General features: G+C 46.1%; 1 protein-coding gene across 1 annotated transcript in view; it reads right to left on the bottom strand.

The window, feature by feature from the left end:
* Positions 1-13,390, bottom strand: part of TAOK3 (TAO kinase 3) — a 146,101-nt gene that overhangs the window by 46,902 nt on the left and 85,809 nt on the right. The window contains exons 8-11 of the mRNA XM_044989727.1: positions 11,490-11,603; positions 10,324-10,415; positions 5,833-5,926; positions 3,990-4,071 (exon numbers count right to left, since the gene is read on the bottom strand). Coding sequence (XP_044845662.1) covers positions 3,990-4,071; positions 5,833-5,926; positions 10,324-10,415; positions 11,490-11,603 — 382 coding nt within the window. The remainder of the gene's footprint in view (positions 1-3,989; positions 4,072-5,832; positions 5,927-10,323; positions 10,416-11,489; positions 11,604-13,390) is intronic.

Raw genomic sequence — 13,390 nt, 5'->3', positions numbered from 1 at the left:
ATGAGAGAGAAAGAAACTTGGATTGTAGCAGAAGATTAATGGTCCCATGGGTTTACAGAGGAGTTTGTGTAACAGCTCCAGGCAGGGCCTTTCTTAACGAAGGAGATCCATACAGTAACAATGGATGATAGCCAATGCATGGTTCCAGAAGAAGGTGAGTCATTGGGTTATATACATCAGAGGTGAGGGAAAAGGCCTGCGATTTTGGTGAGGAAACCTCAATGGAGATGAGTTAGGAGTGAAAAGTGATACTTAGCGCTACCATCTTGCTAGAACACAAATCTCTTGTGGCAAAGACTGTGGCAGAGCATTGGACAAGACAGGAACTGAGCTCAAAAGAAATGAGATTAATGTACACGCAGTTCAGGGAAGTGTGGAAGAGAAATTTGTGCAAGCCGTACAAGTTAAGGGTCAAGAAACAGATCTGGCAACACCAGAAGGGGAGTGGAACTGCCTCAAAAGAATGTGGATTGAGGCGGTGGAAGAGGTTTGTGGGCAATGTAGATGGGAAAAGCCCAGGAAAAGAGAGGAATGGCGATGGCCTGATCAAGTGCAAACAGCAATTTGAGATAAGAAAATGGTGCATAAAAGAAAAAAAATCAAATCCACTGAGTGTAAACGAAAACAAACACAACGAAGCAAAGCAAGGTACCGAGCAGGCAGTGAAAGCCAAAGAGTGACCAAGACAATTTATACACCAACCTTGTGAACGACTCACAGCTAGCTGGCAAAAATATCTACAGCATTACAAAAATGAGAGGCAAAGGGAAAGAGGATGGTATTGTCACACCATTAGCAAACGATGACCAGGCGATACTACGAGTAACACCTGAACAAGTGAAGGAGCGGTGGAAAAAATTCTTTGATAGTCTCTTAAATGAAGCAAACCCCTATAGGGTGGAGTGACCAACATGTGACCCTCATGTAGTGCCTGAGCCTCACACAACAGTGGGCGAGGGGAGATAGGCAGTTCAGGTAATGAAGAACAGTACGGCACCGAGACTCCAAGCGACAGCAGACCTGGTGAAAGTCTTGGATGAGTGAAAAAGTTAAAGTCATATGGTGAGGCAAGACAATTCCCGAAGGCTGGTGCAAGTCTATCCTGGTCCCAATACTTAAGAAGGGACGTTTCCATGAATGTGAAAACTATCAAGGGATAAAACTAATGTCGTGTGGGATGAAGATACTGGAACAGACTCTGGAGATGCCAGGGCTTGGAGAATGGTGGAACTCCTCCTGGAACAAGAACAGTTCCGCTTTAGGAAAGGACAAGGAACCACCGATGGCATGTCTGTAAATTGGCAAAGGACAGAGAAGTAGCTAGAGCACCAACAGGATGGTGTCTGGGCTTTTATAGACCTAGAAAAGGCATATGATAAAGTGGACAGAAGGATGCTCACACCGGTGCTGAGGTAATACAGAGTGTCTGAGGATTTAGTAACTATGGGGAATGCCCTACATAGATCACCTAAAACAGTGATCCAAACATGTTTTGTAACGAGAAGCGCATTTGAAGTGAAAGTTGGACTGCACCTGTGGTCGGTCGCAAGTCCACTGCTATTTATCATATTGATGGACTACATCAGCATGAAGATCTCAATGGGAAAAGGTGAAAAGCTGCTCTATGCAGATGACACAGCAACCAGGGCATCCTCAAAAGAAGAGACAGGGGAAATAAGAAGCCAGTGGTATAACCAGAGAAGCTGGGATGGGATGAAAATGAGCATGACTAAGACAGAGTTCATGTGGATCCCTAGCGGTGCCACAGGGAAACTGGCCACAGAGATTAGTGAAATGTGACTAAAGCAGACAGACCAGTTCAAGTCCCTTGGCGGGTCAGGTGTGGAAGCCAGCGATCCTGAATGTGTTGGACAGTCCAGATTGAGGAATGCTGGAACAGTGTGGAACAACATCTCAGGGATTATGCATGACAGGCGTAGGCCACTGACACTAAAAACCCAACTCTATAGAAAAATGGTTGGTCTCACACAGCTGTGTGGTGCAGAAGCATGGGTGACACGGAGATGGCAGGTTCAGTGCCTGCAGGTGTTCAAGAGGAGATGTTTTCGTGCCATAAGAGGAGTTACACGAAGAGAGAGACTTCAAAAGGAAAGTATTAGGATGGAAGTCAAAGTCCATGATGTGGCTGACAAAAACCAGGAAGGGGAAATTCACTGGTTCAGATACATGCAGAAGATGGATGAAAGAGACCTGCTGAAGATAGCATGGCAGGAAACGGAGTCAGAGGAAAGCCACGGAAGCAATGGATGGATTGTATCAAAGAAGATGGTCAGTAGATGGACAGATGAAGATGGAGGGTGCTTGCACGACGACCAAACCCCAGTTGATGGGATAAGGGGAAGATGGAAAAGAACACACACACTAATATCCAATTTCTGATTAACATTCTTTTCCTCTCCACTTCTAAGACCACACACGAGGTCACCCTCCCTCCAGGCTAGAGAGGGAGCACTCCTGTAACACAGGACCCAGCTCTGCTTCCTGAGCACTCCATTGCCACCCTACTAGACCAGTAGGCTGGTTTGCTGTTTTAAACTAAATCTGGAGTGCAGAAATCCCCTCTCGCCCCTCAAAGCTTTTGAGCACGTACTCTTAAGTCTTGTCTATACAACAAAAACTGCCCAGTGGATAATTTAACAATGGGTGCCTGCAACAGGGGCAACTAAACTAATGCTGGCGATGGTTCGTCCTTTCCTATGCTTATAGTTGAACTACATTCAGCGCTGCTGCAGAAATCATGATTAAATCCTTTATCCGTTTGCTGCTGACAGGCTCTTCCTTCAGCTAGGGAGGCTACTGCACAAAATACTGCCGCATGAGACTTGCAACTTCCTTCCAGAACTCAAACCTGTTTTCTGCAAAGCCCATTGGGGTACAAAGGGGCAGGAGTCCTGCGATGGCTCCCAAAGTTGTACTTCACAACATGAGCCCTTTTCCCATGCAGCTTACCCTTAGTCCTTTCCAATAGCGTGAACCTCGGAGCATCCTGTTACAACACATGCATGTTAACAGGAGCAGAATTAAGTCTGAAAACAGATCATCAAGTGCCCTAATTCTCCAGCAATGCAAATAAACAAGGCCACCATCCCTTTACATTTCACATTGGCAGGTTGCAATTTTCTGAAGGAACAATGCAGCCAGATATCAAAAGCGATTCTCAGAACCAGCTGTTTCGCCTGTAACAGGCTGGATTTCAAATGAACCTTTGACATGAAAGGAGGCTTAAACGTGATGCTTTAGAAAGATGCACCAACAACAGTGGCAGCCAAGGTTGTGCATAAAGGATGAAATTCATCTCTGTGCAGAGGACCAGTCCAAGGCCACTACACAACAGATCAGCGCAGAAGGGTGAGTTTCAGCCCAGGTAAACCACAGCTGTCTGAAGTGCCATCTTATTCCATTCCCCAATTAGTATTTCCTACTAGCAAGAGTCTGGTGGCAAGAGGTAGGGGACCATGAATTCATTCATTTATCGTCATGGTGAATTTTAAGGCTGTCTTGCAAAATTCTACTGGCCCAAAGTGAGATTTAATTTTTGGAACGGACAAGTAAAATATCACCAATTTTCCATCATCATTGAAATGTAAAAGGGTGGGCAAATGGGTTCAGTGCCTGGACTGGGAAATGGTCATGATACTTTTGCAAAGCTGCTTTACTAAGGTCTTTGCTTAGTTCACCCACCCTTTATCATGTAAACTGAGGGGAGGGAAGCTGTTAAATAGATCAGAAGCTGAAATTACATTTCTAAATGAAACTACATAGTGATCATAATAAAAAGGGAAAATTCTTCAGGAAAAGCAATCCACAGGATGCAAGTAGTCCTGACCTCTGCCTACCTGGATACACTAGAAAATGGCCTACTCCACTCTGCCAAGCGACGTCCTGTCCCACCACCAATACTGGTAACATTACTCCACCTCCGACCTCCCCCCTCCCCCAAACTCTGAAACAGAAAAGTGGAAAGTTACCCGCAACAGGTCTGCTGACGATGGCCTTTCCTGAGGTATTTTCTGCAAGCAGTAATCAACAAATCCCCTAAAGGAGTCCGTCCTGTAGAGAGAGAGAAATTTAAGGGGGAATCATTTCAGGGTCCCGAAGGCACACCGGTGACTTTCAAAATTTATCTGCATCAGTAAGAGGGGAAAAAAAAATCTGTATTTCTCTGTTCTTAAGTTCTGGGATACGAGAGAAACTAGATTGTTGCCAAGTGTACTGGTTAATTCCCTTGGTTCCTCAATGCAGGGAGAAACGCATGGGCACTCCCAGTGAGGGGGAAATCACTGTCTGCGTTGGACAGTAAGACGTTCTGTACTGGAGTTCAAGTCTTTTACTCTAGTGAAGGTGACGTTTGCACTACCAGATGCATCTTCCCCGAGAAAGAGGCTTTCCTTTTAATAACTTGATGGTACAGATCTCCATTTTCTCCAAGCATTACTGACAATGCACCAGCTGTGGCACTTAAGCACATGTTTCAGGGTCTTGCTCAACTGGGGCTGGTATCTTGAGGGATTCCCTATCTCCCCATGCCCAGGAAAAGAAAAATAGTCTCCTTGAGTGTATTGTTCCCTCTCTGCCAATGAAACACAGACATTAACACATTTCCACAGGAGTAATATTTCTGTACAGACCACACTGATTTCCTTACGTTTTTAGTCTCTATCTGCATTTTTGGTGCCAATGTGAGGACACAAAGGGCAATAGAAAAGTCCATCACTAACAGGGATATCAATTCATATGCCGTATTCACAGCTGTTGGTACTCCGCATCAATCTTCCCCTCAATTTCAGTAACAAGACCTTTGGATTCTCTGGTGCTCCAGACCAGCAGATGGAAAGTCTGTGACAGCGTCACACAGGTTCTAGTGACTTAGGACAATGAATACTACTCCTGCATTTTTAAATGTAACTTACTTTATTCTGCCTCTAGGTTTTTTTAATTTTCCATATGCTGTACATGAAGCACAGTAATTGCATAATAATCATTGTCAAGACGGAAGTTAGAGGTTTGGGCATGTGGGTAGAAGACCAATTTTTTGGCACCTGGAAAGGCACACAAGGCAGAGTGGGATTATGGGACAAGTACATTAGTTGAATGTTTCCATTATGAAATAACTGATGTGACCATTTGAATTGATATCATTAGGTTTCAGAGTTAACACGTGCCGATAACAGGGCAAGTTCATACCCATCTACGAGCTATTGTTTCAGGCTGTCCACAGATTGAGGCAACCATCACTGCCTCAGTAACACTCCACTTTTGGAGGGTTTCCTTTGCAACCATAAAAGAGAAAGACATTTTTAAAAATCAAAGCTTGGATTCTGGAACACAAGTGCGTGGCAAGGTGAGGTTCTGCAGCCACAGAGCCCTGAATATTTGACAAAGCTTCTAAAGTGACTCCCAGGAAAAGCTAGTTGAATCTACTTATCCTTTCTCTCAGTTTTTGCTGCACAGTTATACTAACAGTTCCTCCTTCAGCCAAGCACCATTCACACCTGGAAATTCTGCTGACACTGACTTAGGTTGGCTTAATACACACCCTAACATTTTACTTCATGCAGTATCTACAGGCGTGTAATTAGTACCTGCACACATCGGACTGCAGGACAGCCGAAGTGACAGCAGGTCAAAGCTAAGCCTACCTACTAGAGAATATCTGTGCAGTAGCAGACATGGAACTTGACAGCTGACAGTCAATCGCTACACCGGAACAAGCGCTTTCCTTGTCAGATATTTAACCACGGGAAGGGTGCTGGAGAGGCCAAGGGTTTTCAGGAAAACAAAAACCAAAAGAGACCAGAGTAGCATTCTTACCATTCATTTGACTGTAACGTAGGGGAGTCATTCTGGGCTATGTGATATAAGGCACTCATTGCATTCATGTTGAAAAGGGGAGGCTTCCGTTCGGCTGGAAAGACAAGAGAGAGGAGCGATAAAGCAGGCGAAGAAAACGGAGAAAGACAAGGAAGTTCAAGCAAGGTGTCGCTGCTAAATCAATAGCTCATTACTGTCGTCATGCCACATAAACCCATTATTTTAATCTCCTAGGTTAGTTCAGGACAGCCCTGTAGGGAAAGCTGTTGGTCACCTGAAAGCTGGATGGGACGGCTCCTGAGAAAGCAAGTGCAACCCACTGGGTTTTACCTGTAAAAAGGGTTCTAGTATCTTTTACCCTAGTGACATCTTCCTGAGTTTGGCCTGCTGCAGTAAATACAGGACAAGAAAAAATTGTCGGCGCAAGTGAAGCATGATCACCATCTGCCCCGGAAAAGCTGGGAACTGGCACCTAAAAACGCTGGGTGCGCTGCCTGACGACATCTGATGCTAAAGAGGACAAGATGCCTTCGATTTTGGTGCCCTTGTAATTGCAACCAACTGGCAGAAGGACAACAAGTTGCCTGCCTACCTGCTTCTTTGCTAAATTCCTCCTCAGTTCCCCTTCGCTACAGTCACTCCCGGGAGTACACTTCTGACAGGGTACTCAACTTCGGTCTGTCTGTGCTCTCCTCAGAACAGGGCACAACTGCTGATCATAGAAACCGAGGCAGGAGGCCAGTTTTCACCCTGGTTCAAGGTCAGATGTACCATGACTCAATGCAGGCAGATTTTTAAGTTCATGTCAGGTCAGAGCAGAGCAGCTGCTTGTCCCTGACATGCAATGTGCATACAACTCTACCCAATTTTTTTTCTGACTAATTTTGGCTATGCAAGAAACTGGGTTCCACCATCCTGGGTCAGACAAACACTTGAGACACAAGTCTCGGTAGCTGAATAAGAAAATTGGTACTTTCCAAGAGGATTAGCAACAACAAGAAATACTTGGTAAAAAAAGCTTTGAGATCCTTGAATGAAAAGCTCCATGGAAGTTCAAATATTAATTCAGCCTCAATGCCCATATGGAGTCTATCACAATACCCATTTTACAGTGGGGAAAACAATCACAGAGAGGTTAAATGACTAGTTGAAACCCACAAAGCAGGGCGGGGAAGAGAACCCAGGAGCTCTGATTCTCCATTTCTTAATTCTAAATACAAACTGCATCACGGGGAAGCTAGTTCTAGCCACTGAAATGCAAGACTCGTAATTGCCAGCCATCACACAGCATGAGAGATGGAACTACCCCCTTTCGGTCGGAAACATTTCTCCCCGTTCCTGGTCCCCTTTGCCAGTCCCCAGGGTCTGCTGCCAGCTGAAGGTTTACCAGAAGTACCATTTTCAGGGAGCTTTCCCTTACAACAAAGACCACTTCAGATAGATTGCTACAAACATAGTTTTAAAATGGGTTATTTTTTCTTTTAAAATGATCTACTGAACAAATATAACGTTAATTTTCAAACTTTAAAATGTGCACAACCATTCTATAGAACAGCTACTGCAGCACCATACGCTAGTGCTAACTAACCAAGTATCAGTTGCCACTAATTCCTTTTTGACCTATTAACACTGACTACCCTGGTGTAGTATTCAGTTTATTAAAGTTTTCTCAAAAGCCAACTCTCAAGATACAGAAGGTCCCACCATAGCAGGGTTCTGTCTGAATGCTTAACAACATTTAACAGCTATCACAGTGCAGGGTTTCACTGCTTATGTTTCATGTTTTTCTTATAACCCGTCCTTATTTGATGGGCGCTGCGCTGAGAATTATTGTGGTAACTGTCACTGTATATAGGGGAGAGAACATGTATTTTACCTGTTGGTGCAGACACTGAAGAAAACACAAGGGGTCCCTGATGAGGAGACTGGGATCAAGAACAGGAGAAAACAGAACAAAGCTGCCATGGCAGAATGGTGGGGGACAGAGGGAGGGAGGGGGAGTTATCTCCGTGGCCCCATTAAGAGCACAGGAGAATTGTTATCTTTGGGGTTTGTTGCTCATGTGCTGTTTCTTGCAACAGGCCTCAGGGGTTTTCCTTGCTGGCTAGGGCAGCATTTAGGTTTCAAGCGTGGGACGTTATGCTGCCTTGTCTGACGATTTTCCAGTGCAGTCAGGAAGTTATCCCACATCACCCCACTTTTAGCCATGTTGCCTATTAATCAGTGTACACAGCATGCTGGCTCTCCCTCCATACGAAGCAGCCTGTGTAGACAGAAGGGCCCGGCTGTGCAATTCTCACAGAAAGAGGCAGTTACTACAGCACTGCACCAGTTGACCATACTCTGGATGGTGAGGTGAGAAGCTGCTCAAACGTTCGGTGTTGATGTTTGGACACCGGAGGAAAGGAACTGGTGCTTCCCTCAGCCTGAGAGAGTTGGTGACCCCTCCACCACTACCAGTGACTAGTAACCCAGCAAGAGCGACTTGGTCTGACAATTACTATAAATAACACAGGACCCGAGTACCTGTGAGATGCCTTGTTGCTTTTTATTCCCCAGAGCCCATGCAGGCTGACAGCACGGAGCTGCTGACCATCCCCCAAGACACCCCAGAGAGCACTGTGAGAGGCAGCATCTTCAGGAGCCCGTCACTATGGAGCTCCTTTCTCCCACTGCCATATATGAAAGCACACGGGTAGCATCCTCCTTCATATCGAAACTCAAGGCGTGGTTTCCTTCTTTGGAGCTTCCGTTCTCTGCCTCTCAAAGTTGGTTCCCACTGGGGCATCTTGTCAGGCCTCTTACCCAGATCCTATGGTTACCCATCAAGTGCTGTGAACATGCTTGTCCCTCCACCCAATACAGAAGATATGGGTCCAGTCCCCCAGGCACACAATTCAACTGTACAGACAGCGCAGGTCAGACACACAATACACGAGGTGAGCAATTTGAGTGTGGGATAAATAATCCCATCTCATTGGGTGTGTATTTTTAAAATGGCTTCTATGGATGAACACTGGAAAGATATCAGGGGAGAACTTGGTTTTCAGAAGGGATTTAAATGGAGCGGGCAGTGAAGCTTGCTGTAAGGGGAAGCACCAAAGAAGGCACAATAAAGAATGGAGGAGGACACACAGTGTGTGATTAGGTGGTGGCTGGTATTAGGGGATCGGAGTGAGATGGGAAGCAGGAAGAAATGTTGCACATTATTTTTTAGTTTCCTTTAGTTGAGCCTCCCAGAGGCTGTTGGGCATGGGTGTCTGGAATGTAAAGAGGACAATAGCAATGTGCTTCCCAATACTCGTAAGGTGCCATTCCACAATGGCTCCACACAGGGACAGGTTCACAGTGTAGGGTCAGCACCACAGTCATCTCCTGTCATCTCCAGGAGTGATCATTCTCTGGGATTATGTCTACACTGCAGCAAAGAGCAAGCTTCCCAGCCCAGGTGGACAGACTTGCACAAGTGGGGCTTAAGCCAGCACACTAGAAGTAGCGTCCACATCGCGGGGGGACTGGCGGGGACTCAGAATAGTCACCCAAGCTCAGACCAGAGGGTCAGGTGGGCTTGAGAGCCCAAGCTGCTGCCTGAGCCACATCAGTCATAGTGCTCGACCCCACTAGCACGAGTTCTGCTGGCTCCCAGCTGCAGTCTAGAAAATCCCTCACTGTTGTGGCTTAACAGGCAGCGTGCACAGGGAATCAGCTGGAGTACTTTGATGGCCGAGGCTGAATTATCAGCCATGTGATGACTGCAACCAATCTACTGTGGGCTCATCCATGTGTTTCCGCTGGAAGCAGACAGTGAACTCAGGGAATAGGGGATAATTCATACAGACCTGCAGAATCTCTGACAATTATAACCCACTATCATCCAGGAGGAAGCTCAATTTCCAAACACAGCAGCCAGCTGAGACACCCAAATCCTACATCTGGGTGCTTAAACTGGCTCATAGGAATGTAAATGCTCTTTTTCTGTTCCTACAGTAAATGTCAATTTGAGGAACCAAATGTAGGTTTGGGATGGTTTCTTAAAGGGCTCCTGTTTGAAAACCAGGCCTCCAGAATCACACTGACAGCCTTTTCTTTTGTTTTCCTCCAGAACCACCTTTTATTCAGAGGAATGTCAACATTCCATTAGCTACAGCAGCTTCAGTGCTTCCTCTTCTGCCAGCAATGAAGGATCTGCCCAAACCCAGCTCTGGCTAAACACATTAAAAAAGACCAACCAAATCCTTTTTGTGCTCAGAGTTGTTATTCCCTGAGCACCTCAGGCTAGTATAAAACACAGTGGTGGTGATAGTTAACTCGTGATATACCAGAGAGAATGAAGTGTTTGTAGTCAAGCATTTATCTGCAGGGTTTTCTAAGTGTGTCAGGCTCTTTATTTAAGAGGGAGAAGAATCTTCCAGTCTTTTAGGACACCAGAATAAATCACAAATTCAGCACGATGGGTTCTTGGCAAAGGGACAGAATAACGCATTGACTCACCTAACTCAATGCACGTGATCCCAAGAGACCAAACGTCTACCTTCCCATCATACTGTCCTTCGTCCATAGCCAAGATCACCTCTGGGGCCATCCTACCAAGCACAGCACAAAATATGCGGGTTATGGGAAAAGAAATCAACAGCACAGACCTTCTTAAAAAGACACCTTCATTGTCTTCAGTCGCGCAGTGGCCCCAGAACGTAAAGAATCAGCACGGAGCTGAGTAAAGCCATGCTGAAATAAAACAACGCTCGCCTGCATTAGCAGCTTCTCCAAGAGGCAATTTTAAGAAAGGAAAGAAAACAAGAGGCCAACCTGGATCGTCTTGCTGTTAGCGCAACATGCTGGCACATGGGAGACCCACACCAATCTCAAAGGCATTGTACCTGGAGTCAGCCAGCAGAGGCTGAAGTGTCCTAAAGGCGTCACTTTCAATCTCCCCAGAGATGGTGGGTTTTTTCCACTGGCACGCCAGGAGCATTTTCCAGCAGACATGTGCAGCCTGTGAGTGCAGCTATGAAAGGAACAGGGGAATCTGGAACAGAGTGGGGAAATATGGCGGTCCAGAATAAAGGGAGGGGTGAAAAACCAGGGGACCCAGCTTGGGAAAGGTTCAACCTCTTAACTTGCTACTACAGGGAGGAAGTAGGCTTCTCACCCCCATGTACTTGTGCAGAGGTTGGGCGATAGGTGATCTCTGGCATCAATGCCCTGGAGAGTCTGCCATGAAATAAATGGAGGGTAAAGCTATGCCGGGCCACTGGGTTGGGACCATTAATCAACTCAAATGAACATCCAACAAGTTTCTTCAAAACAGAGTTCTAAATTATTTACATGCCTATCCCTGCTGCACAGTCAGACTGACAGGGCTCTGGCCCCCTGGCAATAGAGTCTGTCCATCACCTAGGACAAAAATCAATTTTTTAAGCTCCTGGAACTATGGTAATTGAAACAGTGACGGTGGCCACATCAAACTGTGCTGCAAAGGCCACCTTTTCTCATGGGCACTCAGGAGGAGAGTGGGTTGAAGAGCTGGGTGTGGAGGTTTTAAAAGGCTGCTCAGTTAATGCTACTGGTTGGAGGTTTTTAATGCCGCATATCGTTCGTTAAGCACCAGAAGTGAGAGAGAGGCCCTATGAAGGCTAACGTGTTCCAGCTCTACTTACCAGTAAGGTGTCCCCACAAAGGAGTTGGCAGGAGAGACTATAGACGCAGACCCAAAATCAGCTAGTTTCACCTGACCTGGTTCCGTTAGGAGAATATTTCCAGCTTTAATATCCCTTGGGAACAAAAGAGGAGAAGTGCGGTTTTGGTTACAATTAAAAATGCAGTGACACTACAGTCCATTAGCCTTTCTGCAGAATAAGAGCGACGCAGCACCGAAGATTTGAAAGGCCCCAAAGAGCGATTATTTACTCATGTTTATGATGATAGTGCATCGGAGCCGCCAAGAATGGGCTGCTTTGTGCCAGGCACTTTATCAACACGGGGTAAGATAGACAGACTCTGCCCAAGAGTTCACAATCTCAGTAGACAAGAGAGACACAGGGTGGGGGAAAGGGTGTCACACACAAGCAGAGAGAACCATGCCAGGGCAGCAAGTGACATTTGTGCCACTGTTGGTTTTAGTTATGAGGGAATAAGCTAACTGGAGAGAAAAGCCAGGGGAGAGGGGCCATTCAAGGGGAGAAAAGGGTAAGAGGGGCAGGTCTGAAGGGAAATTTAAGTAAAGAGTCTGGGAGGGAAGGGTGGAGAGGGCTGGAGCAAACAGTCAATCAGCACAGGGCAGAGAAAGTCCAGTCAAAACTGTCTCTGAGTGCCCCAGGTCCCTGCTTTGGCTGTTTCTGCGGCTGCTCCTACTGGCTGAAGCAAGGGACTCAGTAATCATGTGGTTTTTCTGGGAACAGGGAACTGCCAGGCACTAGAAAGGAGAAAAGATTAATGCTGCCCTTGTGGTTTAGCCACTGGCCTGAGACTTAAGAGATATGGGTTCAATACTCAGCTCTGCCACCTTGTATGACCTCGGGCATATCACAGGAGCCATCCCGTGCCTCAGTTTCCCCATCTGAATGAGGATACGACTACTTTCGTATCTCACAGGCGTCCAGACAGGGGAGGATTAATTAGAATTGTAGGGGTTCCAATTATGGTTATGACGACCCTGTCAGTAGACAGTCACAATGTACAGATATGAAACCATTTAAGCTGATACAAAACATTAATTCTTAAGTGCCAGCAGTAAGGGGGTTAAATTCAAATGAACTTGTGAAATGTGACTAAAAGGTTAAAGCCATTCATTCCATGACACTCGGCTAAGTGCCTATACAGAGCTACAGATAACGTTGCCAAGCTCAGGACCCAGGCAGAACTGTCTGTCTAGTCTTTGCTATACTGGAAACCTTTCTTCTCCCACCGCCTCCTAATATAAAACTAGGAAGAAAAACCAACAAGAAGAAGATTGTTTTGGAGGATCCAGTTCTTGTTATACGCTGCCAGCTGAAAGACGCAGTATAATAATGTACTGTGAAAACTAAGACAGCATTTGGCTAACGAGGGGAAAAGAGTACACCAGGGACGTTTTCACATGGCAGCATCTCAGTTATTTGCTTTTTGCAAAAGCAGGCCCTCAGTAGAAATGGCAGGTGAGTTAAAAGTCCCAGCTGAGTCAGGCTGTTAACACTGTAGCTAACAGCAATGCCAAGTTCTATTTTTTCAAGAAACATCACAATACACAATAAACCACTTGAAATCTGCAGTTTTCCCCACTCTGCGTCCCGCTACGTAAGCCCCCAAGCAGCAGAACCTTTTACATCATTATTAGTATTACTGCAGCTCCTAGAGACCTAAACATGTTTGCGGTCCCCACTGTAGCGGGCATGGTCCGAACACTGGCACGAGACAATCCCTACCCTAAAGAGCTCCCATCCTAGACCAGTGGTTCTCAACCCACGGCCTGTGGGTTGCTTGCGGCCCACTCAGCACACAGCTGTGGCTCAGGTGACATCTTCAGGGCCATACAGGTAGTATATATACTGTGTGGATGCGGCCCAGAAAACACTCAGAGAGC

This window comes from Mauremys mutica, chromosome 16 (genome assembly GCF_020497125.1).
Source record: "Mauremys mutica isolate MM-2020 ecotype Southern chromosome 16, ASM2049712v1, whole genome shotgun sequence".
Taxonomy (NCBI): domain Eukaryota; kingdom Metazoa; phylum Chordata; order Testudines; family Geoemydidae; genus Mauremys; species Mauremys mutica.
Note: the sequence above shows the minus strand (reverse complement) of the source record. Positions and strands in the feature narration are given on the sequence as shown.